The sequence below is a fragment of the Trichechus manatus genome, unplaced genomic scaffold, assembly GCF_000243295.1.
Source record: "Trichechus manatus latirostris isolate Lorelei unplaced genomic scaffold, TriManLat1.0 scaffold00041, whole genome shotgun sequence".
Lineage (NCBI taxonomy): Eukaryota > Metazoa > Chordata > Mammalia > Sirenia > Trichechidae > Trichechus > Trichechus manatus.
In genome coordinates this window covers 10,126,252-10,152,852 of record NW_004443977.1, presented here as the reverse complement: position 1 = coordinate 10,152,852, position 26,601 = coordinate 10,126,252, and the positions used below count along the sequence as shown (strand labels likewise).

The window sequence follows — 26,601 nt, the reverse complement described above, 5'->3', positions numbered from 1 at the left end:
TCTGCCGTCTGCCCCAGCTAGTCCCTACCATTGTCCTGCCCAGGGAGCTAATGTTTCTCCTTCCCAAGCTCAAGCCTCTCCACCTCTTTTCTCTAGCACACTCTGAGAGTGATTCCCAAGGAGTCAGTGATGATGGGGAAAAGGCTAAGGTAAGATTAAGGGTGTGACTTCTCAGCTTCTAAGGGTTCCTGTCAGGGCCAGCTGCTTCCTTTTTATCTGCTCGCTTCCTTCTTGTCCCCTTGTTTCTTTCTTTCTTTTTTTTTTTTTTAATGTTCTTAACATTCTTTTTTAAATACAATTTTATTTATTTTGTTGTTGTTATTGAGAATATACACAGCAAACCATACCAGTTCAACAGTTTATGCATGTACCATTTAGTGACATTGATTACATTTGAGTTGTGCAACCATTTTCACCCTCCTTTTCTGAGTTGCTCCTCGCCCATTAACATAAATTCACTGCCCCGTAAGGTTCCTGTCCAATCTTTTGAGCTACTGTTGGCAGTTTGGTCCCATATAGATAGTTCTTAAAAGAGCATATTGCTCAAGGCAGACAGTCTTTACTAGCTAAGATAAACTATTGTTTGTTTTTAAGAAGACTTCAGAGGATATTTTTGGTTTAAGGTTTAAAGACTATCTCAGGGCAATAGTTTCAGGGGTTCATCCAGCCTCCATGGCTCCAGGAAGTCTGGAGTCCATGAGCACTTGAAATTCTGTTTTGCATTTTCCCCCTTTTGATCAGGATTCTTCTATGGAATCTTTGATCAAAATGTTCAGTAATGAAGCCTGATGCCATTCAGTTCTTCTGGTCTCATGGCAAAGGAGGCAGTTGTTTATGGAGACAATTAGCCACACATTCCATATCCTCCTCCTGCTACTGACTTTCCTTCTTCCTCTGTTGTTCCAGGCAAATGGAGACCAATTGTTGTGCCTTGGATGGCCACTTGCAAGCTTTAAAGACCCCAGGCACTATGCAGCAAACTAGAAGGTAGAACAGAAACACTAAACATGTTATTAGGCTAATTAACTGGGATGTCTCAGGAAACCATGACCCTTAATCTCCAAACCAAGAAACCAAATCCCATGAGGATTTTTCATTGTACGTAAGCAGCCTCAGCACCTACTCTTTTTTTTTTTGTCATCATTGTAAATATATCATACAACTTTTGCCAATTCAACATTTTATAGGTGTACAGCTTATTGACAGCAATTAAAATAATCGTCTGTGAAACCCTACCCTTAATCAATGTGATTCTTCCGTCACCATTAACTGCCCCCGCCTCTTCTGCCATCCTCCCGCCTCTAGTAACCACTAATAAACTTTGGTCTCTATACATTTGCCTTTTCTTGTCTTTTTATATAAGTGAGGTCATACAGTATTTGTCCTTTTGTAATTGACTTAATTCACTCAACATAATAATCTTCAAGCTCCATCCATATTACAGCATGTATCAAGACTTCATTTCTCCTACTGGCTGAGTAGTATTCCATTGTATGTATGTACCACATTTTGTTTTTCCATTCATCTGCTGATGAGCATTTAGGTTGTTCCTACCTTTTGGCTATTGTGAATAGTGCTGCAGTGAACATTGGTATACAAGTCTGTGTTTGAGTCTCCAGTTTCAAGTCTTTTGGGTATATACCTAGGAGTGGAATTGCTGGGTCATATGGTAGTTCTATTTTTAGTTTTTTGAGGAACCACCACACTGTTTTGCCCAACAGCTATGCCATTTTGCTTTTCCACCCAGCTGTGGTAAGAGTTCCAATATCCCTACATCCTCGCCAACATTTATTATTTTCTCGTTTTTTTATCTTAGCTATCCTAGTGGGAGTGAAATGGAATCTCACTGTGGTTTTAATTTGCATCCCTCTGATGGCTAATGACTTTGAGCATCTTTTCCTGTGTTTGGTGGCCATTTGAATGTCGTCTTTGGTGAAAAGTCTATTCAAGTCCTTTGCCCATTTTATGATTGAGTTATTTATCTTTTTGTTGTTAAGTTGTCAAAGTTTTATATACATTTTGGTTATTAGATTCTTGTTGGATGTATGATTTCTGAAGATATTCTCCCAGTCAGTAGCTTGTTGTTTCACTTTTTTTGGTAAAGTCTTTTGGTGAACAAAAGGTTTTAATTTTTATGGGATCCCATTCATTTATTTGTCTTTTGCCATTTGTGCTTTTGTTATTATATTAGATAATCCATTGTTGAAAGCTAGGCCTGACAGTGTTGCCCCTGATTTTTCTTCTAAGAATTTTATGGTTTTAGTTTGCACGTTTAGGTCCCTAATCCATTTTGAATTTGTTTTTGTGTATTATGTGAAGCATGAATCCTGTTTTCATTTTTCTGCATGTGGAAATCCAATTTTCCAAGCACTATTTATTGAAGAGACTCTTCTTTCCCCATTGAATGGATTTAGCACCCTTGTCAAAAATCAGTTGACCATAGATGTATGGGTTTATTTCTGGACTCTTAATTCTATTCCATTGATCTATGTGTCAATTGTTATACCAGGCAGTTTTTTTTTTTTTTTTTTAGAATGAAGATTTACAGAACAAACAAGCTTCTCACTAAACAGTTAGTACACGTATTGTTTTATGACATTGGTTAACAACCCCACAACATGTCAACACTCTCTCTTCTTGAGCTTAGGCTCCTATTACCAGCTTTCCTGTCCCCTCCTGCCTTCTAGTCCTTGCCCCTGGGCTGGTGCGCCCCTTTAGTCTCATTTTGTTTTATGGGCCTGTCTAATCTTTGGATGAAGGGTGAACCTCAGGAGTGACTTCATTACTGAGCTAAAAGGGTGTCTGGGGGCCGTACTCTCAGGGTTTTTCCAGTCTTTGTCAGTCCAGTAAATCTGGTCTTTTTTTTTTGTGAGTTAGAATTTTGTTCTACATTTTTCCCAGCTCCGTACAGGACTTTCTGTTGTGATCCCTGTCAGAGCAGTCAGTGGTGGTAGCTGGGCACCATCTAGTTGTACTGGACTCAGTTTGGTGGAAGCCGTGGTAGTTGTGGTCCATTAGTCCTCTGGACTAATCTTTCCTTGTATCTTTAGTTTTCTTCATTATCACTTGCTCCCGAAGGGGTGAGACCAGTGGAGTATCTTAGATGGCCACTCACAGGCTTTTAAGACCCCAGACGCTACTCACCAAAGTGGAATGTAGAACATTTTCTTTATAAACTATGTTATGCCAGTTAAGCTAGATGTTCCCCAAGAACCAGACAGTTTTTATTACTGTAGCTGCATAGTATGTTATTAAATCAGGAAGTGTGAGTCGTCCTACTTTGTTCTTCTCTTTCAACATTGTTTTAGTTATTGGGGGCCTATCGCCATTCCATATAAAGTTGAGGATTGGTTTTTCTATTTCTGTAATGAAGGCTGTTGGAATTTTGATCAGGATCACACTGAATCTATAGATCACTTTGGGTATTGACATCTTAACAATATTAAATCTTCTAATCCATGGATGGAGTCCTGGTGGCTCGATGGTTAAGCGTTAGGCTGCTAACCAAAAGATCTGTAGTTTGAATCCACCAGCCACTCCTCGGAAACCCTATGGGGCAGTTCTACTCTGCCCTATAGGGTCACTATGAGTTAGAATCGACTCGATGGCAATGGGCAGTCCATGAATATGGAAAATCTCTCTATTTATTTAAGTCTTCTTTAATCTCTTCAGCAGTGTTTTATAATTTCCATTGTGTAAGTCCTTCACATCCCTGGTTAGATTTATTCCTAGGTATTTAGGGAGCTTGTTTCTGGGCTGGAAGGGGATTGGACAGGTGACCTGTGATGTGATAAATTGGGGGTTGTGATCCTGGGAAAGGCTGAAATTCTGCTGTTCAGAGAAGTAAATAAAGTAGTCAATATGCGTGGGCCCTGAAGCCTGAATTCTAATCATTCTCTACCACTTACTAGCTCTGCCTAATGACCTCAGTAAAAATGGGGTCGTAATAGAGCCTACTGTGTTAATTCACTCACAGATAATTATTGAGCCCCCACCATGAGCCAGGGGCTGTTCTAGGTGCCAGTGAAATAGAAGTGAACAAGATAAAAATGGGTGAATACATTTAAAGCATTTAAAACAGTGCCTAGCACATAGTAAGTACTTGGCAACTGGAGCACTATTCTGTTCCTAAATACTGGGTATCTAAAGTACTCAGGTGGGATAACCTTTGGCAGTAGCTGTAGGACCAAACCTCTCTGAGAAGGGGAAGGATAGAGGAAAGGCTAAGATAGAGGTTCTGGATTTGGACTTAGGCCCAGGGCAGCACTGACTTTAGTGGCCTTTCATCTCTGACACTTCATTTTTAAGTTAAATACATGGGCTGGGTAAAGATCAGCATGGAAAATTTCTGAGTCTGCCTAGCCCCATGGAAAGAGAAGGAGCTGATTACCCTGGACTGCCTAGATTCTGCCTAGCCTGTTAGCGCAAACAGCACAGTGCCTACCAAGCAGTGTATGAATGACCTTAAGAGAGGCTACACTTCTGCGGGATATGAAGGGAGATACTAGAAACACACGTTATAAGGAAGGAGAATAATGGTTTGTCCCTCTAATATCAGGACTCTCTGGCTACAGAGTAGAGGATCTTCTGTTGGAGGAGGTGGCTTGGGGGTTGGAGAGCTAACCCCAGGAAGGAGAGTGAGTTAGGATAGATAGAGGTGGTGTGGCCTGGTTATTTGCTTCCCCTATTTCAGTTTATCCCTCAGGGAATGCTGCCGAAGAGGGCTGCTATACTCCTTGTGTGACTACTGGCTAGAAGCAAAGTTTGTACTCAAGACTTCTGATTCATTGTCTGTGGTTTCCAGTGAAAGTTCAAGTCTGATGTAGTCTTTATGGGGGTAGGGTTGGAGCAGAAATGTATGTTACATTTTTGGGGGATCAGCAGGCTTTCCAACTACCATTACACTCAGAGAAAGATAACTGTATAATCCTGACTATGGTTTGGTGCCTACTTTGCTATTTCTCATACTTTCTCTCTACCATCTTTCTCCCACAGTGGGTTTTCAGAAATGAATGCCCTTATCGCACAGAAAAAATACCCTTGACACAAGATATGGTCCAATCCAGGATTCTTGGATTGGTTCCCATGTGAGCTGCCAGCATGGCTGCCCCTCGGGCACTGATAACTTGGCTGGGAACCATGATGATTTGTATGCAGAAGGACAGATGAAGTAGTTCTGGGCCCTTTCCAGGATTCTGAAGTGCAGCCAGGTTTGGGACAACTGGATGCCACACTCTTTCATCTCATTCTTATTGCACTTTGTTCAGTCTTTGACCATTATTTCAACTCAGTTCAGCCAAGTGTATGGAACTTGCACTAGGCAAAGAAAGCATTTGCTGTGGATATAAATCCACAATTCATTCTGTAGTAAACGACACAGGTAAATATACTGTAATTATAGCACTGTTTCTCGACCTTTTTTTCCCCCTATTATCCTCTCTAAGGAGACTTTTAAAACATTTTTGTTAATTGCATCTCTCCCCCATCAGGAAATTTTAATATCACAGATATACCATATATCTATATATGTGCAGTATATGTATATATACTTCACACTTTAAAAGAGTAAGATTCTTTTCACCTCTGAAGAACTAATTTTTGCTCCCTTGAGGGAAATATCGCCCCCACTGAGAATGCATGGATTATAGTAAAGACAGTAGGGTTGGAGTAGAGAATATAAAATGCCAGGTAAAACTCAAAAGCTTTGTCAATTCTATTTTTCCCATGTCCTCTGACTTAACATCACAGCTCCATAATTTTTTCATATCTTTCAGTCTATCATTCCCATTTTGCCTTCTTTCAGTCTCTTCTATCCTGGATTTCATCATTTTTCTCTCTCTAGTGTGGAAGTAGAATTCTTGCTTTCTGCATGTGAGACTCAGGTTTGATTCCCAGCCAAGACACCTCATGCACAGCCACCATGCATCTGTCATTGGAGGCTTGCATGTTGCTATGATGCTGAACAGGTTTCAGCGGAGCTTCCAGACTAAGACAGATTAGGAAGAAAGGCATGATCATCTAATTGGAAAATCAGCCAGTGAAAATCCTGTGATTCACGACGGTCTGATCTGCAACCAATCATGGGGATGGCACAGGACCAGGCAGCGTTTCCTTCCGTTGCACATGGTGTCGCCATGAGTCAGGACTGATTCAGTGGAAGCTAACAATAACAACAGTGTGGAGGTTTAGGAGTGAATTTAATTAGAATAGTAATCTGTACAATTTAGGAACAACTTAGGGAGGATAATTTCCTAAAATAGACCTCTAAGAGTTCATCCTTTGGAAGAAAGAGCCTGAAGGCCTATGAGGTATTCCTTGGAAAGCATAATAAACCTAAGGATTGGGGAACATTAGGATATAGTTTGGAGTTACCGTCAGAGGAGACTGCCTGAGAGGTCTTTTTTTTCTTTTTAATTTTATTTTTTTGTTGTTTTTGCTCTTGTTGAGAATATACACAGCAAAACGTACACCAATTCAGTAGTTTCTAAATGTACAATTCAGTGACATTCCTTACATTCTTTGAGTTGTGCAACCATTCTCACCCTCCTTTTCTGAGTTAACATAAACTCACTCCTCCCTAAGGTTCTTATCTAACCTTTTGAGTTGCTGTTGCCAATTTGATCCCATATAGATAGTTCTTAAAAGAGCCTAATGCTCAAGGTAGACATTCTTTACTAGCTAATCGAAACTATTGTTTGGTTTTAAGAAGACTTCAGAGGATATTTTTGGTTTAAGGTTTAAAGATTATCTTAGGGCAATAGTTTCAGGGGTTCACCCAGCCTCCATGGCTCTGAATTCCATGAGAATTTGAAATTCTGTTTTACATTTTTACCCTTTTGATCAGGATTCTTCTATAAATCTTTGATCAAAATATTCAGTAATGGTAGCTGGACACCATTCAGTTCTTCTGATCTCATGGAAAAGGAGGCAGTTGTTCATGGAGGCAATTAGCCATACATTCCATATCCTCCCACTGTTCCTGACTCTCCTTCTTTCTCTGTTGCTCCAAGTGAATACAAACCAAATGTAGTACCTTGGATGGCTGCTTGCAAGCTTTTAAGACCCCAGGCACTACACAATAAACTAGGAGGCAGAATAGAAGCACTGAACACTTTATTAGGCCAGTTAACTGGGATGTCCCAGGAAACCATGTTTCTAAACCTCCAAACCAAGGAACCAAATCCCATGAGGTGTTTGGTTGTACATAAGTAGCTTCAGCAGCTAGTCTTTTTTTTTTTTTCCTGTCATCATTGTAAATATATCACATAATTTTGCCAATTCAACATTTTACAGGTGTATAGCTTATTGACAGCAATTAAAATAATAGGCTGTGAAGCCCTACCCTTAATCAATGAGATTTTTCCATCACTGTTAACCCCCTCTTTCCCCTTTCCTCCCATGCCTGGTAACCACTAATAAATATACTTTCGTCTCTAAATATTTGCCTTTTCTTGTCTCTTATTATATAAGTTAGGTCATACAATATTTGTCCTTTTGTAATTGACTTGTTTCACTCAGTATAATGTCTTCAAGCTCCATCCATGTTGTAACACGTATCAAGACTTTATTTCTCTTACTGGCTGAGTAGTATTCCATTGTATGTATGTATACATTTTGTTTTTCCATTAATCTGTTGATGGACATTTAGGTTGTTTCCATCTTTTGGCTATTGTGAACAGTGCTGCAACGAACATTGGCGTACAAGTCTCTGTTTGAGTCTCTGGTTTCAAGTCTTTCGGGTATATACCTAGGAGTAGAATTTCTGGGCCATATGGTAGTTCTATTTTTAGTTTTTTGAGGAACCACTACACTGTTTTCCACAAGGGCCATACCATTTTGCATTTCCACCAGCAATGGATAAGGGTTACAGTATCCCCACATCCTAGCCAACATTTGTTATTTTCTGTTTGTTTTTTTTTTATCTTAGCCATCCTAGTGGGAGTGAAATGGTATCTCATTATGGTTTTGATTTGCATCTCCTTGGTAGCTAATGATGTTGAGCATCTTTTCCTGTGTTTGGTGGCCATTTGAATGTCATCTTTGGTGAAAAGTCTATTCAAGTCCTTTGCCCATTTTATGATTGAGTTACTTGTCTTTTTGTTGTTAAGTTGTCATAGTTTTATATATATATTGGTTATTAGATTCTTATCAGCTATATGGTTTCTGAAGATATTCTGCCTATCTGTAGCTTGTCTTTTTGCTTTTTTGGTAAAGTTTTCTGACGAACAAAAGTTTTTAATTTTTATGGGATCCCAGTTATCTATTTGTCTTTTGCTGTCTGTGCTTTTGTTATTATATTAGCCAATCTATTGTTAAAAGCTAGGCCTGACAGCATTGCCCCTGCATTTTCTTCTAAGAATTTTTGTTTTTAGTTTGCACATTTAGGTTCTTAATCCATTTCAAATTTGTTTTTGTGTATGGTGTGAGGCATGGATCCTGTTTCATTTTTCTGCATGTAGAAATCCAGTTTTCCCAGCACCATTTATTGAAGAGACTTTATTTTGCACGTCGAATGGACTTAGCGCCCTTGTCAAGAACCAGTTGACATAGATGTGTAGGTTTATTTCTGGACTCTCAATTCTATTCCACTGGTCTGTATGTCTACTGTTATACCAGTATAAGCCTGTTTTGATTACTGTTTCTGTGTAATATGTTTTAAAATCAAGAAGTGTGAGTCCTCCTACTTTGTTCTTCTCTTTCAACATTGCTTTAGCTATTTGGGGCCTCTTGCCATTCCATATAAAGTTGAGGATTGGTTTTTGCATTTCTTTAATGAAGGCTGTTGGAATTTTGATCAGAATTGCTTTGAATCTGTAGATCACTTTGGGTAGTATTGACATCTTAATAATATTAAGTCATCCAATCCATGAACATGGAATATCTTTCCATTTATTGAAGTCTTCTTTAATGTCTTTCAGCAGTGTTTTATAATTTTCATTTTATAAATCCTTCACATCCTTGGTTAAATTTATTCTTAGGTATTTTATTCTCTAGATGCTACTGTCAATGGAATCATTTCCCTAATTTCCCTTTCAGATTTCTTATTGTTGGTGTATAGAAACCCAACTGGTTTTTCTTTGTTGACCTCATACCCTGCAACTTTGCTCTGTTAGCTCTAGAAATTTTCTTGTGGACTCTTTGGGATTTTCTATAGATAGGATCATGTCATCCACGAATAGAGATAACTTTACTTTCTTTCCAATCTGGATACCTTTTATTTCTTTTTCTTGCCTTATTGCTGTGGCTAGGACTTCTAATACAATATTGAATGGAAGTGGTTAGAGCAGGCACCCTTGTCTTATTCCTGATTTCAAGGGGGAAAGCTTTCAGTCTTTCTCAGTTAACTTTAATATTGGCTGTTGACTTTTCATACGTACCCTGAATCATATTGAGGAATTACTTTTCTATTCCAATCTCCTTTAGGGTTTTCATCAAGAAAGGGTATTGGATTTTATCAAATAACTTCTGCATCCATAGATCAAGGGGTCTTTATATTGTTCCCAGCAGGCTTGGATCTGGACACCCTATATTGGTTCCAAATCTTTATAAGGAGCCCTGGTGGCATGATGGTTAAGCACTTGGCTATGAACCAAAAAGTTTGGAAGTTTGAACCCACCAGCCGCTCCATGGGAGAAAAGACCTGGCAATCTGCTCCCATAAAGAATACAGCCTAGAAAACCCTATGAGGCAGTTTTACCCTGTCCTGTAGGGTCACTATGAGTTAGAATTGACTCAATGGCAGACAGCAACAACTTCTTTATATAAATTATTTTGGGGTTGATGCCAGTTCTGCCACTGGAGTGTCAGGTCCCTTTTCTCTGGCAGTACAGTATGACTGATGACAGGATCTGCTCTTCCCTGTAGAAACTACCAGAGGCATGCAGTATTGGTAATGGAAGGCCCTTTGTCATGAATCTGCAGAGTCTGTATGTGGCAGTCACCAAACAAGAGGTCCAAGTGGGACAGAAGCATCAAGGCACTGGTGAGTCGCTCCAGAGATGCCTGGTCTCCTTGGGGTTAGAGGTACGGTCTAGGTGTGCACCATCCAATATGGTAGCCCTAGCCACATGTGGTTATTTAAATTTAAATAAAATTAAATATTTGATTCCTCATTTGCACTAGCCACATTTCAAGTAGTTAGTAGCCACATGTAGTTAGTGACTGCTAAATTTGACAGTGTAGATACAGAACATTTCTATCATTGCAGAAGTTTCTATTAGACAGTGCTGGTCTAGGTGCTTAGCTGGGTTAGCCAGATAACCAGGGGAAAAAGACTTGTCACTCTTCCTGAGACATGTCAGAGAATGTATAGAAGAGCAGTTGGCTACTTTGAGTCAAGGAAACTCTCTACCTGGTGAAAGTGGGGCTAGGGAATCTTCATAGTAAAAACAGAGATTTCAGAAAGTCAGCTGGAAGTTGAACGTTGTGGCTCTTCTGTCTGTTTATATATTAGTACCAAGCCCTGGCCTTTATCAGAATGCTTGGATGCTTGGTAAATGCTAATGTCATCCAGGTTAGAAGAAGACATTTATCACTATCTTCCCTTAATCTTTCAGATTCTCAGACCTCGAGCAGTGCCTCCCTGCAAGGAACTGATAGCCACCTTCTGAACCAGCCAGAAGAGCCAGTCTCATCAGCACCTTCCCTCTCAGTGCCTGAGATAGAGCCCACAGTGAGTTGTGAGCAGCTTCCTGAATTGCATTCTAAGAGCTAGAGGAGGCTGCACCTATAGCCTCTGAGCCACTGATCCCTGGAATTGTCACCTAGTTGACTTTGCCTCAATAATATTGAGGGATATTTGTGACCAGGCTTCCATATTGTGGTTGTATGGATGGACAGTCATGATCTTTCACGTCTTCCCTTCCTGTATCCTCTCTGCAATTCTTGTACCAAATGGTGAACCCTGGCTCACTTTCCATCTTCTCCCACTTCCAGTAATGTTTGTGAGGTTGTTCCCTGGGAGAGAAGTAATGTGTTTTCTCCTGCATAGAGTATTAGATAACATTCACTACCTGAAATAGACTTCGAAACATCTGTGTCAGCCACAAGAAGGCCTCATCCTAACCAGGATCCATAAGAGGAGGAAATTTCCTTTCCTAACTTAAGTGGAACTGTTTCAAAACCCCGTTAACTTGGGTTCTTTTTTTTCCTAGAGTACTTCAGGCTCTATGCCAAGGCCTCAGCTATCAAAGGTCAAGAGAAAGAAGCCAAGGGGCCTCTTCAGTTAACCTGTCACTGTCTCACTTCTGAGGATGGGCATGGAGAATAACTTCCTGATGTCACTTCGGAAGGAGCTCGCATGGCAGTGGTATCTCTGCAACAGAGTTATAGTCAGGGCTCCCACTGTAAGGGCGAGATAACTAAAGCTCATGTTGACAGGCCACCTGAGTGGGGACAATTAACCAAGGGAATCTTGGCTCCAACCTGTTACACACTGGCCTTCCCCCTCTGAGTGGAAGCCAGTCTCTTGGGAATCCCATATCCTCCTCTCTTCTTGTGGAGGTTTTCTAGGCCCAGGATCCTACCATGGACTTTAAGTATATAGGACAAGTCTGTCAGCAAAAAGGCACACACATGCTTAGGAAGCCTTGTCTACCTTTCTCAAGAGTTCCTAGTCAGTCCCAGGTGCTCCTCAGAGACCCACTTCTTCTCTCTTTAGCATGGAATAAAAAGAACTCACACTCCCCTGCTTTTGAGATGACTCATTCTGATGAAGACATAACCCACCTCCCTTTTCTGGGTCCCACCCCATGTTGTCTCTGGATGAAGTCTACACCTTCAATACAATCCTTCAGATTCTTTTTATGCTTCTCTGCTGTGGCCTAAGCTTAGCCTCCATTTGGGAACTTGATCTAGAGAACTCTCTTCATGGTTGGCACAAGACAGAACAGATGGCTGCTGCTTTCTTTTGCCCAACTTGATGTGTTTTCCTGTTTCCAAGGCATAGACAACAGGTTAAACCAACACAGTGCTGAAATTATAAAGAGCTTCGCGCACTAGGGTCAAGGTAGTTTCACTAGGGTAGGAGAAAAGGAATTTTACTTTCCCACCCTTCACTCCACTTCAGATAACATAGTACAGACAGTCCCTGGGTTAGGAACATACAAACATCCAACTTAAGGACAACTTGTACTTGCCCTTTAATGTTATGTAAATTTGCCATCACTTTGAACCAATTGAACCAACCCCTACTCGTGACAAATTCTTCATCACAATCGCCTTCACTTGCTACACAGGCAACTTTTAAATCATTGAGAAGCTTCGAGCCTTTTCTTGCTCGGAGTAAAGCTAAATAAGAACCGTGTGCATCTGTTACTGACTTACAAATTCGACCTAAAGGCACAGTTAGGATCAGATCTTGTTCATAACCTGGGGAGTGCCTGTAAGTAGAAGAACTAGGAAAGTTAGGATGACAGGGAAACCACTAGAGGAATTCTCTGGGACAACAGAATTGGCCTATACCACTAATAGTGCCAAGAAGGAGAAAATGTAAAGGCTGAGTGAGTTAGAAAGCATCTCAGACAGTGAGAAAGTCAGCTCTTCAGACATATATAGCAAAGTTTGGCAGACTGGGATTGACTAAGTTCCTTGGCCTTCTCTGCTAGATTGTCCCCTATAGGTAAGACCAACTGGAACTTTACCCTGTAAGGGAACAGAAAGAAACAGTAAAGAAAGTAGTAACTCAGATGTTCATTGGAAACTATTAAGTAGAAGAAGGGGTCAGGAGCAGAAAAAAATAGAGGCCTTTTTCTGGTTTATTTACTTATTGAGATGGTCAAATGCCTCCTCATCCATATATCTTCTCTAGATGGGACTGGAGTCCCTGGGTGACACACACAGTTAAGCACTTGACTAATCAGAAGGTTGGCGGTTCAAATCCACCCAGAGGTGCCTTGGAAGAAAGGCCTAGCAATCTACTTCTGAAAGATCACAGCATTGAAAAGCCTTTGGAGCACAGTTCTACTCCAACAGACATGGAGTCACCATGACTCAGAATCTATTTGCAGCAAACTGGTTGGTTTAGGCTGGGTTCTCTAGAGGAGCAAAACCAGGAAACATATATATATATATAAATGTACATATCTATATACAGAGAGATTTATTTCAAGGAAGTGGCTCACGCAGTTGTGGAGGCTGGCAAATCCCAAATCCATGGGTCAGGTGTCAGGCTGGAGGCTTCTCCTGACTCATGTGGTTGCAGGAGCTGACAAACCCAAAATTGGCAGGTCAGACAGCAGGCTGCTGGCTCACAGGGCTACAGGAGCTGGTAAATCCCCAAATGTGCAGGTCAGAAGGCAGGCTGCTGGCTCACATCCCAAGAACTGGAGATCAGAGGATGATGAGTCAGATGCAGGATCAAGAGAGGGCGAGCTTTGCCGGAACATCCATATCTATTGGATGCAGGCCACACCCCCAAGGAAACTCCTCTTTCAAGCAATTGACTGCTCACCACAGATTACATCGTGGATGATGATTACATCATATCTGGCAAACCACTGAGAATCATGGCCTCGCCAAGTTGACACATAACCTTAACCATCACACTGGTTTTTGGGTTTTAGCTGGGACTGGTGTTCTGTCAAGTTATGAGGGAGAGGACAATCCAAGCAATAATAAAATAGGAATTATTATAATTAGAACAACAGCAATAATAAACAACTCACATTCATTGAGCAGTTAACGTATACTGGATACTGTAATAAGCATCTGACATTATATCCTTACAGTATTATGTGAGGAAGATAGAACCCCGCTAGCAAATTGAGTCTTGGAGTGATTAAACAACTTATCAGAGGTCACACAGATAATAAGTGACAGCCAAAATTGGAACCCAGACAGTCCAGTTCTTAACTGCATTATTGTATACATCACTGAAAATATTTTCCAGGAAGGATGTTAGATCCTGCTTTCCTATATCCTTATCCAGTTACCCTGCCTCCTGTTGATAGGATGCTCTGCTCTCCATTGCCACTTCAGGGTAGGGAGCCTCGAGCTGTCCAGGACTCATGCCCCAGCCTTTACCTGCCAGCAGAGTCTGAGAGCTCCATTGGGACTCATTCCCAATTGCTGCTGCTGACTTCTTTTTACCTCCCAACCACAGTATCCCAGAGTGCCCCATGGTAGTGACTTAACTGAAGTGAACTGGTAAAAACCTGCTGGCAGATGGCTGTCGCAGAATTTAGATAGCCAGATTTCAGTGTCTGCGGGGCGTGAGACCACGTAGAAAGTGGAAAGGCGTTCCCAGCAAGCTTGGGGACAATATGAGTCTTCACCCTGGAGACTCCCTCTGCCCTAAGAGTGCGGTCTCAAGAACGAGCATTTTTAATTACAGAGGGGATCAGGGGTCTGTGAATCCACTGACATTGTAAGTAAAATGGTCAGAGCATAACTCCTTTTTCCATGTTCTCAAAAGAATATGTCACTTTTTAAAAATGTTAAGTAAGAGTATGCCAGGAGCCCAAGTGGCACAGCGTTTAAGCTCTCAGCTGCTAAAAGGTTGGAGGTTTCAACCCACCACTCACCCCGTGGGATAAAGATGTGGCAATCTGCTTCCATAAAGATTTACAGCCTTGGAAACCCTATGGGGCAGTTCTCTTCTGTCCTGTGGGGTTGCCATGAGTCAGAATCGGTTGATGGCAATAGGTTTGGTTTTTTGGTTTAAGAGTATGCCCAGTGACCTTCCCACCCACTGCTGTCTTTATTCCCAAAGGTTGCTGCCTCCATGGGGATATTGCCCAAATGCATCTTTAGAGAAACATTACTCCCAGAGGCCCTGGCTCGGTCATTCTTGTTCTGAAGGCTTTATCCCCCCAAAGCTAGGGGCGGTGGTTGGGAATCGTTCTTCCCAGGGCAACTCCAGGGAAATCCCTGCCTTGACAAATTGGCCTAGCCAGGCTGTGTTCCAGCCCTGCCCCCAGGCTTGGGCCCCTCCCCGAGGCCCCTAGCCTGGCCCAACCCCCACTCCGCGTGCACATAAAAGGGTCGAATTCTCGTGGCTGCTCCATAAATTTTATTCCGTAAATATTAGTTTTCCCTGTGTTTAATAAAGCAGTGGCCCACCTCCCCGCCTACCCGCCCGCTCCCCGGGGCCGGGGCTGGGGCCAGGGCTGGCTGGTGGGAGAAGGGACTCTTTCAATTGCTTTGGAGTATTTTTAGAAAAAAAAAAAATATAAGGTGGTTTACACGAGCAAGCCAGCAAACCAGGAGCAGGACTAGGGACCTCGAGGAAGTTCCTGCAGGAAATTAACCCAAAATGTAGAGAAATAGCGCCACCTAGATTGCAGGGCCTACTTGGCCTTGCTGGCTGGTGCACCCTCCCCCACAGACAGGACAGGCAAGCTGTTTGCTGGAAGTGAAATCTTCATTCCTTAGCCCTCTAACTGGGCAGTACCTCCTTTCTACTTCCCTCACTGAGCGCTTTCCCAGCAGTCCTTAAAGGCAGAGCCCGAGCAGGGTCTTGGAAAATCCCACTGAAAAGGGATCTTCCCTTTTCTCCTGGCACTGACCAGGCAGTCTCCCAGATCAAGGAGTGTTTCCAAAGGGCAGTAACGTTATTGAGAAGGGAGGAGGAGGAAAACTTATAGTCTCGTCTTCCCACTGAGTCCTTAAGAGCTAGCCCTGGAATTCCAAGACTGGAAGTGAGATCTGTGCTCCTGTGCCTTGGACTTGGGAGGAACCTAGCCTGGTCAGACTGAGATCCTTCCGCTGGCTTGATGCAGTTCACCTACAGTGAGCACTTGGGAAAAGGAAAAATCCTTATGTCTCCTGAATACTCAGGTCTACTGCTTCCCGCCCCCCAGTGGGACATTTGGCATTTTCCTCTTGGACTCCTTTTCTCTTTCCTATTCTTTCAGATCTCGCATTTTCTGAAGCCCTTACCTCCTCCTTAGCCCTGGGCTATTGGGAGATAAGCAGGAGCCCCTGAACTCTGCACAAAGATGGGGAGAGGATCGGGGAGTGGACAAGGCTGTGCCTCTCCCGGGTCTTGGATTTAATCTCATTCCTGACTTTGTCACCAGGGGCATTTTCTTCTCTTCACCTGTTCTGTTCCTCATTTTCTCCCATTTATCAAACTAGGAGGATTTGCTCCACACAGTGTAGGGGAAACCTATATCCTTAGGACATGGGAAACTCACCTTATCTATTCTGTTTCCCACCTTGCTATTTGTGCTTTTAATGCAATCTGTGTATATATACATATTTCCTCTGTGCTCTTTTGGTTTCAGTCTTTCATTAGATTATACCCTTTGAGAACAGGGTCTGTTTTTAACCCTAACTCAGAAAATATCACTGTGGTGGTATTATACTACGAAGGGGTGCAACTTTGTTAATTGGTTTTGATACAATCAGGATATGCTTTTCTAAGCTCTGCCCTGAAGTAGTTTCTATCTTCAAATTTTTCTGAAGAATCTGAACGTTCAAAAGGAGTAAGTGACACACTGCAAAGAAGCCACCAAACTTGAAACTCAAGAACCCTGTTTCCTAGTGACAATGACCAACATCCATAAATGTATGGCGTGACATTTTAATGGATAATGCTAGGCACTTACATACAGAGAGAAATGCAGGAAGAGAAAGGAGCCCACACTGGAGGGAGGGTTTTTCCCTAGTTGCCGTGACTCCATGGAAGCTGCTACAGGATACTCTTGTCAAGGGCTCCTTTTTACTCTATTTTTCTCCCATGTTCTCTTGGACAGTGTTGCAGAGGATCCCACCCTGAAATATCCAGAGTGAGGAGGATACGAAGTAGCTTGTCTGTGTGTAAGAGGGAATCCCTCTCTATTCGAGGAGCTAGAAGCCCATCTCTCCTTTCTTTCATCCCAGAATCCTTTGAGGAATATTTTCCCATCTCCTGGACTTTGCTTTATGGTGATCCTTTATGCTTCCTCTAAGTTCTGGGATCTTTTCTTCTACTCTGGCATGTGGGCAGTCATTAGATAGTACCAAAGGCCTAATCCCTCTTCAGAGTTCTCAGTCCTGTCCCCACTCAGTTTCTGTATCCTGGAGCCCAACAGATTTTGCTGTCTTCTCCACATTCCTGGACTCCTTTGAGTGAGTGCCAGCTTCTCAGCATCTAACTTTCATGGGTTCTTGAGAATCCAGGCCTGCCTACTGGGAGAACCCGGAAGAGGCATTGGAAGAACTCCAGGGTGTGGGGAGCATACACAGCATTGACTCACCTGGGAAGATTGTGCCAGGATTACTTGTCTTGCTGGGCCAAGGGCCAGTAGTTAAAGGAGCATGTGGTGCCACATTCTTCCTCCCTGCCCTCACTTTGGGGCCAAAAGCAGTAGCAGGGTTAGGATTGGGGAGTAGGGCTCAGGAACTGCTGGGAGTCCCTTCTGAAATCTGGGTAGTGTATTTACTTTTTCATATTGGCAGCTGGAAGGGGAAGCCCATCCCAGCTCAGCATTGTTGTCTAACATGGTTAATCAGATCCTATAATCCTGCTGTGGAAATATTGGGCCTCACTCAAAACAATAGAGACTGAGAATGTTGTGGTTAAATATCAACCAACTGCCTCCCTGGCCTGTTTGCCTAACCCCTACCCCCCACTCCCAGGCCAGAGTCCTCTGAGCTTTATGGACCCCTGATAGCATCGACAGCCAGTCAGAAATCTGTGACAGAAGAGGGGAGAATGGAGTACAGGAAGGGTAATCCTCTTGACTGGAACTCAATCCTGCCTTTTCCCTCCCATCTCAGGCCTTGAAGGGTGAGCAGGGTGTGGTGAAAAGAGTTGGAGCTGATGGGGAGCCCCGCAGGGATGTGGTCCTGTGTTCAGGGGTCAAGGGCAGTTCTGCTGGGAATCATGGGTGATAAAGAGATTCCTTATTCAAGACAAAACAAGACTGCTCCCAGATGAGAAGGAAAGAATGCCAGTTTCATTCATTATTGCTGCCTGGCACTTCCAGAATACAAAGCAATACCAGTTGGTCCTGTGTCACATATGGGAGGAAGGGTAAGGCACTGACCAGGGGGCTGGTAATAAAGATTCTCTGTTTAATTAGTAACCTAATATAACAGTAATATCAATTATAATACTCTGATAACATATGAAGGTGCTACTGATGACCTAACTTGAATGGTGTTTCTGGTAGTAGTAATGTCTATTATGTTGCTGTCTTTAATAAGTGTGATAGAAATGTGGTGGGATAATTTACGTAATTAGAATAGCAGGACAGAGGGAAGAGATAACTTAAGAAGTATAATCTGTACAATGGATTTTGAATAAGAAAGAAAACAGTGTCTGGAGTGTGTTGAAGTGGAAGATTAGCACGGTGGTGTGTTCAGCAAAAGGCAGAGAGTGTTCCTATTGCAGACACTAGGACACTCAGTTTGTGAGGTGGCAGATTTTGAGTTTGTACTTGGCTGTCATGCACTAGGTGCACTGGGACAGGGTGCAGCCACACTGCTTTTGGAGGTATCCCCAGTCAATGAGGTGAAGTACAGTGAGGCCCCAGCTCCAGCACTGTGGACTATTGAACGGTCAAAGTGTATGTGCATTTTTAGGATTTGAAGGATGAAAATAGCAGAACTCTGCCAAGCAAAACTATATTTACTTAATCTGTTCATATAGAGTAGGGGTGGAGCAACAGCAGAGAACACTTGAGGATATTTCTCACCTAGGGTGCTGTGTGATGATTCAGGGACTGGCACGGCTTCTGAGGGTCATCATCAAAGCCAGTATGTAGCGGGGACTGCTTAACTGGGAGCTGAGCTTCCCACCAGAAGGACATCTGGGAAACAGCTCTTGGGAGTGAGAATCTAAGAGGTGTATGCTTCTCAAGGTGAGTCTCAACAAATAACCTAATGGCAGTCATGAAATGGAATCAAAGCAGGTAGACAAACCAGTATCAAAATGGTTTAAAGATGATGGAAACCATTTCAACAGTTAAACAACATGGATAACTGGTGGGAATAATTCAATGGGAAGAAAGATCCCCAGAATGGGTCCCATTCTTGACCAGGAAGTGGGATGTAAGAAGCCAAGTTGGTTAAATCTCATGATGTACATAGACTTGAATTTGCCAATGAGAAAGTCCAACAGGAAAACATTCCATCTCACTAAAAAGGAATTAAAAGGAATGGCACCTTTGTAGGAAATGTGTTGTGAATGAGACAGAAAAACCCATATTCAGCAAGAAGAAACAGGAATAAATAAATATGCATCAACTCAAATCATGTATGTATTGAGTGTCCATTCACCAGTATCCCCACCAACACAGGCATTATGCTGCTTGCTGTATGGCCACAAAGACATACCTCCCTTCTTTCCAGAAGCCTACAATCCAAAAATGGTATTTAAAATGAAATTCAGATATATGAAGTAGAAAGAGCCATGACTATGTATCTCTCTCTCTTTTTGATCTTAAAAGAATCCTATGTATCAATACTATTTTACTTCCCTTCTTTTTTTTAGTTAACTATGTGTGTCCATATTTATGTTTCAATACATAAATCTCTATGAAGGATAAATTATCTTCACTCTGAGCTTTATAAAGTTTGAAAAACACCCTCATGATCAGAAAGTAGAAAGTCAAACTCACTCATTTTATTTTTCCTCCTAGGTTAGTCGTCTTTAATCACACTGGTCTTTTTGCTATTTTTCTAACATGCCAGGTAGGGCTTTTGCTCTATGCTGTTTTCTCTGCCTTGGATATTCTTTCCCTAGATATCTGCTTGCTTGACACCCTCACCTCTTTCATGTCTTTGCTTAAATGGCACCTTTCTCAATGAGGCTTACCTTTACCACCCTACTTCATAGAGCATCCTGCCTCCTGATCTAACACACCCTCCCACAAGCTTACTGCTCTCCCAATCCTTTTACCTTATTTTACTTTTTCTCCCTCGTAGTCCTTATTCTTTTCTAATGCGTTATATATTTTACTTATATTTATCTTTAATTGTCTGTCTCCCCAACTCTTCTCCACCAGAACAAAGCTTCATGAGGGCAAGAATCTTTGTCTTTTTGTTCTCTCACATATCCTAAGAACCTAGAACAGTGTCTGGCATTTAGCAGGTACTCAAAAAAAGATTTATTGAGTGAATATATGAAGCAAGATTATCATATACACACATACACACACATCAGTTTACATCAGTGTTATCTTGAGGCAGTTTTAGAAATTTGTGGATGAAAATAAATATAGTATTTTTTTGTTTGGGGCAACCTATTGTGAGGTGGGCATGAGAATAATATACCATTTTCTTAACTATAACAATAATAAAATGAATTAGTCATTTTGCAGAAATTAAGAATACAAGATATTAAAAAGCAAGTGACTATATGCTTTCATGCTTTCCTTGCCTTTAGATCCCAAACATCCTTAAGGTGCTATCTCTACCAAAAGAGACTGGGTAGGAGGGTATGGGTGGATTAGTACAAACCCAGTTACAGGAAGCTGACTGGCATGTCAGGAGCATCACTTGGGTATTAAAAGAGTAGTACTCCTCCCTCTCCCTTATTGGACATTCACTAAACTAGTATTTTCCAAGATTCCCTGTTAAGCAACTGATTTTTTTTTTCTTTTTAAGTAGAGGCACTGGTTTGGTGGAAATAAAGCCCATTAGTTATTAAATATGTTATAATCCATATACAGAAATGTGTTCTTTGGTCTGTCTTTCTGTCTGCAAATGCCTTTCTGTCTATAAGGTAGAGCTTCCACAATCTTTAGTCTCTGACTTGAGACGAAAACACACTTTGAGTGTAATTAATTCTGCTGCTGTTTCTTACTTTTTAAAAATCATCAAAGCAAGGTCTTTAATGCCTGAATCTCTCTGAAGTGCCTTGTAATGAGCTTATTGTTTGGGCAAAGGTAACTTGACATCCCCATTTCTAATCAATAGCTAGCTTTCAAAGCATTGTTAGTTTTGAGTGGTTCTAATTGGATCTCAAAATGCACTCTGGATGAATCTGAGGCTTAAAAGATAGGCACACTTCCATTTCTGCAAGTGGGACAGATTTGGTAAAGTTGCTGGCCTCTTTAAAAATCAACAGTAGAAGTCAGTGATCCCAACCAGTTCAGGAAATGGTCAGTCAAATAGGTGTGAGGTTTTAAAGGCCCAAGAAAAAGGTAACAACACTTGAAAGAGGAAAAACAGCTCCTTAGATTTAGAAGAGAAAATGATTGACTTGAGCAGAGGTCAACCCCCCAGCACGCTTGCCCTAGGAATCACTCACCAAGAAACTCTTTTTTATGGAGCCAGAGAGACCCGGATTCCAGCTCCAACTCCCTCACTTACAAGCTGTGAGCCTCAGTTTCCTCGTTTGTAAAATGAAGATGGTGTCAACTTTATAGGTTTTTTTGGTGAGAGTTATGTGAGATAATATTAGGATTTCCCCGCTTTATGAGATGATCCAGCTGGCCTCTTCACCTTTACTATTGCCATCATCTCTGCTTGTGCCAGCGCCCTTTCTGGGGTAGCCTCTTCATTCTTTTCAGTTATTCTTTCACCTCCTTCATAACTCCTCATTCCAAAGAGTCTAGCCCCAGGCTAATAGTTTCTTAATTCCATATTGTCCTAGACAAAATTCATCTTATCTGTTAACCTACCTAATTTATAATGCATTGTTCTGTCCTCATTTATGAGTGACATTCATGTCTTTGTAATTGCCTTTATTTTCATTATTTATCTTTAAGGTTAAATAGTAAATTCTTGAGGACAACAACTGCGTCTTCTTTTCTATTTGCATTCTCTATCTTTATGTGCCTATTATATTACTGTGCACATGGTAGATGCTCCTTAAAAGAAAGGGCTAGGGCCCCCTGATCACCACTACTGTCTTGGGTCACGGGCATATGAGCATCCTGATGTAGTCCTCCTGGTCTGATAGCAGTAATCAGAGAATTGCTGCTACCCCAGTGCATCCAACAGAGGATAAAAATGAATTATACGTAAGATTTGTACTTTACAGCTTGTATTTTTTAACCCTCTCAACAACCCGATAGGGCAGGTGATATTATTCTCACTTGATAGATGAGGAAACTGAAATTCAGAGAAGTCAAATGACTTGCCCAAGGTCACACAGGTAGAGGGTGGCAGAGACAGTGATCAAGTACAGATCTGCCAACTCCAGGTCCAGTGCTCTTCAACTGAGCCAGGACTGCTATGCAGTGAGTCACTGGAGGCTGCTTAACGAACTGCATTCCTGAGACTTGTCTGGTTCTGGCTCAGCACCCTTGGGTTGAGAGCAGGATTGCTCTGGTCAAGTGGCAGGATTAGAGGAAAAAGGACTATAGTAGTATGATCCTAAACAGTATGTATGTGAATATACATATTCACACACACACACTACATATATATACATGTATGTATATATGTATGTATATATTCACACACATATATGTATATATTCACATATACACACCTACCAAAACCCATTGCGTCGAGTCGGTTCCACTCAGAGTGACCCTACAGGACAAAGTAGAACTGCCCCATAGGGTTTCCAAGGCTGTAATCTTTACTGGAGCAGATTATCACATCTTTCTCCTGCAGAGTGGCTGACCTATCAGCAGCCGAGTGCTTTAACCATTGCACCACCAGGCTCCCCTACACACTCACATACACATGACTATATCACATATCACTAGTTTTTGTACTATAGGGTTAAATTTAAGATTGACTAAAACTACTAAAATGGTAATCTGCTAAATGTTTAAATTGTCAGGTTCTGTGATGTATGTTCCTCCATTTCCAACCTACTACCTTTTCCGTGTTTCACTTTTGTAAAACAACAAAAAAAAAATTAATCGTATTTTCCAAGGAAATAGATTTTACTTTGTTCTTTTCAAAACACAGATGATCGAGGAGGTAGAAGGAATCTAAAGGTGAGAGAACAAAAGTGACTTTACCAACAGGCCCAGGACTCAGATGGGAGGGGCCCCTGATCAGACTCTGCCACTGCTGCCCATTTCTCATGATGAGGTTGGGAGGTCCCCAGGCTGTTGGTGCCTCCAGATGGGCACACCTCAGTTCTCCAGTCTTACTGCTGGCAAGATCCTGGCAGTGACCCAAGTTAGGCTTTGCTTGATAGGTCTAAGGGATTGTCCCAATACAAAGGTCTTTGAAGCCAGCCTACATCTACTGAACAGCTAAGAACACAGGCAGCCAAGAAATGACCAAGGTTCTTAGGCTCCAAACAGCACTGAGTTTCAGTTTACAGTGATGGAAAAATCACACTGATTAAAGGTAGGGAGGGTTTCATAGCCGACTAATGTAACTGCTCTCAATAAGCTGTACACCTGTAAAAAGTTGAATTGGCAAAGATTGTGTGATAGACATATTTACAACAACAACAAAAATAAGTGCTCCAAACTCCCAGGGTCACTGCTGCAGAAATTATGATGCTTCCAATCCAACCTTCTTCTCCCGCTTCCTCCACTGAAAGAGATTGGAGACCAAACCAAACAACCCATTGCTGTCGAGTTGATTCTGACTCATAGTGACCCTACAGGACAGAGTAGAACTGCCCCATAGAGTTTCCAAGGCTGTAATCTTTATGAAAGTAAACTGCCACATCTTTTGCCCACGGAGCAGCTGCTGGGTTTGAACCACCGACCTTTTGGTTAGCAGCCGAATTGGTTAACCACTATGCTGCTAGAGCTTCTCTTGGCCTGATACTAACCTAAATTTGAGATTCAGATCTTGAGGGACTATTGTGTCCTGAAAAGGACAAAAAAAAAAAAAAAAAGAATGTAGCTTTGGAGTAAAAAAGTTCTGGGTTCAAATCTTAGCTGTGGGATTAGTTGTGGGACTGTAGCCAAGGTTCTTTATTTCTAGAGTCTTGGAGTTACAGATTTGTAGAGTGAGAATAATACTGACCTTGGAGGATTGTTGTGAAGATTATACTGAATGTATAAAGCACCTGGCATATCGAAAAGACTTGATAAATGTTAGCTTCCCACCTGCTTCTCCCAGTACACACCCTGGTCATTGAGTCCTTTATTAGCAAATAAAAACGTCAGCTCTTAAATTAGCCAGGCAGAGGAGGCTCTAGACTTTAGTGAAGTACAATCTAAACCAACTAGGTTACACTGCTATGGAAGCACACAAGATGCAAAGTTACATCAACACTGTGTAAGTAATTCTTACACAATATTTGACACTGATCAGATCTATACCAGAGATTTGTATTTGATAGGATAAGCATCACAGTTTGAGACAGGAGAAATGACAGGGCTCGAGGAAGAATTGCAAAGCTAGTAGATAGTTATAAATTAGAATCTATGAGAGAAGTGTAAAGAAAATTTTTTTTCCCTTGGAGAAAAGAAAATTGAAAGTGAATTTAACAACTCTTCAAGACCATGAAACCTGTAAAACCTATCACCATCAAGTCGATTCCGACTCAAAGCGACCCTGTAGGACAGAGTAGAACTGCCCCATAGGGTTTCCCAGGAGCAGCTGGTGGATTTGAACTGCCAACCTTTTGGTTAGCAGCCAAACGTTTAACCACTGTGCCACCAGGGCCTCTCAAGACCATGAAGCAGTGTAATAAGGAGGCTAATGGCTCTCATCACCAAGTCCAGAAAAAGAGGAAGAGGAGCTGAATTTGCATTAAAGAGGAAGGGAGAAAGAAAGATCAGACATAAGAAAAAACTTCTCAAGAAAAATAAAGCACTGGGATGGGTGACCAAGGAAGCCTATGGAACTTTCTTTTTTGGAGTTCTGTAAAAACAGAGGACCCTTGTTTGTCTGGATTGAGAAAGGTACTGCCCTGACTGAGTAGCCTGCCCCAGGCATCTGAGGAGGGTGGGGGGAGAAAATATTGCGGGGATAGGCCTTGAACCCTGGAAAACAGAAGTTAAAGCAACTCACAAGCTTTCAAGAAAAAGAAGCAATATTAGAGTGAACTATAGCTAGGAATCTGAATGCTAATGTAAGGAAGAACATTGGGAGGTGGTGGCGAATGCAGGCAAAGGAGAGGAAGGAAACAATCTTTGAATCCATTTTGTTTCCAAGTTACAGACTCCACTGCAATCCTGGTGGAGCCATCCTATAAAATTACCTTGGCTGTTCTCATTCACTTCTGTGGGTCTTAGTTTCCTTTTCTGTAATACGAAGTGCTTGGATAAGACATTCTCTTGAGTACCTTCCAGTTTTGAATTTGAGTTCACAACACTGATCCAGAGAGAGTGTAAGTAAATCTGTTAAAAGCCTACTCAGCCCAAAGCCCAGGTTGTGCAGGGTGGGTGACTCCTGCACAGAGGTGCCAGTGCATCAGCACAGGGGAAGGCAGCACAGGGGAAGTTAGCTAGACCTGGGGTTGAATCCCTCCTCCTCCACTGGGAGTAAATTGCTTATCTTCTCTGAACTTGCATGTCCTCATTTGTAAAATGGCACCAATAATAGAACCTACTTTATAGCTATTGTGAGTTTAAATGAGATAATGCAAGTACAATACATGGTATAATAATATTTAATAGCTTCCGTGTATCAGGCACATAGTAAGCACTAATAAAATGGTAACTATTGTATTAATATTACTGGAATAATAAAAAATTTTAAAGCCTCACCTTTTTATTTCTATCTTTAGTGAATTTGTAGAATATATTACAACCAATCATAATTTGTTGTTGTTTAAACAAACAAACCCCACACTTGTCTTTTCTTGTTCTGGCAGAATCAATCCCAATTCATCCAGCTTTCCTCCAGTAGTCATATTAAAATACACACAAAGTCCATGGTCATTTCTCTATCTGCCCCTGCATATTCTCTGTCCCTTTTAATTTGTAAAGTAGAACAAGTAATGATTTAGCAGTTCCTATATGCCAGCAGCTTTGAATCGTTTTATGCCTCTTCTTAGCAAAGCCAGTGCTACTGAGATCTTTGCTGCCCCTCTTTTTACATGGCCCGTCGGGGTTCCGCCAGTATTCTGCTGATGTCACTATTTTAGCGGCTCTTCTCCGCACCCTGGCCTATCTCTTTGCAACTTCATCTTACTTGTTTTAACCATGTTTCCAACTCGAAACCCCCTCTTTGACTCTTCTTCCGTAGGCTAGACGCCCCACCCCCAGCTTCACACCAGCAGCGGGCCATGTAATGCGTACAGGGTGATAGAAAACCCAGCCGCACCAAGCCCAGAGGGCGCGTCGCCTGGGTCAGGGTGGAGCACCAGGTTATGAGCGGCCTCCTGCCTTTGGGTTTGCTTCCCCGCAGGGGACACCGTGGGCGTTTATGCGGTCCGGTCACTGCCCCCCGCCCCTCGTGTCCGGCCGCGCCGTGGGTTGCGGTCTCCGTGGGGGTGGCAGCGCCTGTCCGGGAGGTTTGCGCCTGGCGGGGCACCCCGGAGCCGCGGGGAGCCGGGAGGCGAGGCCAAGGCGGGGTGGGGAGCGACCGGGCGGGGAGGGCAAACCCAGGCAGCGCAGGGGGCTCAGAGGGCAGCGGGCAGGCGTGCGGACGCGCGGCCGAGGAGCGAACCCGGCGAGGGCTGGCTAGTGTCGGGGCCGCCCGCCCGAGGGGGAGGAGGCTGCTCTGCCCTTGCTGCAGGTTCGCTGTGAGCGCACAGGAGGCAGGGACATGGGCAGGGTGCGGTCTGCGCGGGGCCCGAGCCCGGATCTCTTCCATTTCCCCTCTCACTCGGCCCCGGGCCGCGCCGCAGAC

At 42.4% G+C, this 26,601-nt stretch overlaps 1 protein-coding gene across 2 annotated transcripts in view; it reads left to right on the top strand.

The window, feature by feature from the left end:
* The window catches only part of NHEJ1 (non-homologous end joining factor 1), a 118,350-nt gene extending 107,003 nt beyond the window's left edge, over positions 1-11,347 (top strand). Inside the window, exons 6-8 of one of the 2 annotated variants that reach the window (XM_004376392.2) lie at positions 9,865-9,982; positions 10,557-10,672; positions 11,154-11,347. In XM_004376392.2, coding sequence (XP_004376449.1) covers positions 9,865-9,982; positions 10,557-10,672; positions 11,154-11,228 — 309 coding nt within the window. In that variant the 3' untranslated portion in view covers positions 11,229-11,347. Of the gene's footprint in view, positions 1-9,864; positions 9,983-10,556; positions 10,680-11,153 lie in introns of both variants that reach the window. The other variant, XM_023731311.1, reaches the window with a different exon arrangement.
* Positions 11,348-26,601: the final 15,254 nt, after the last annotated feature.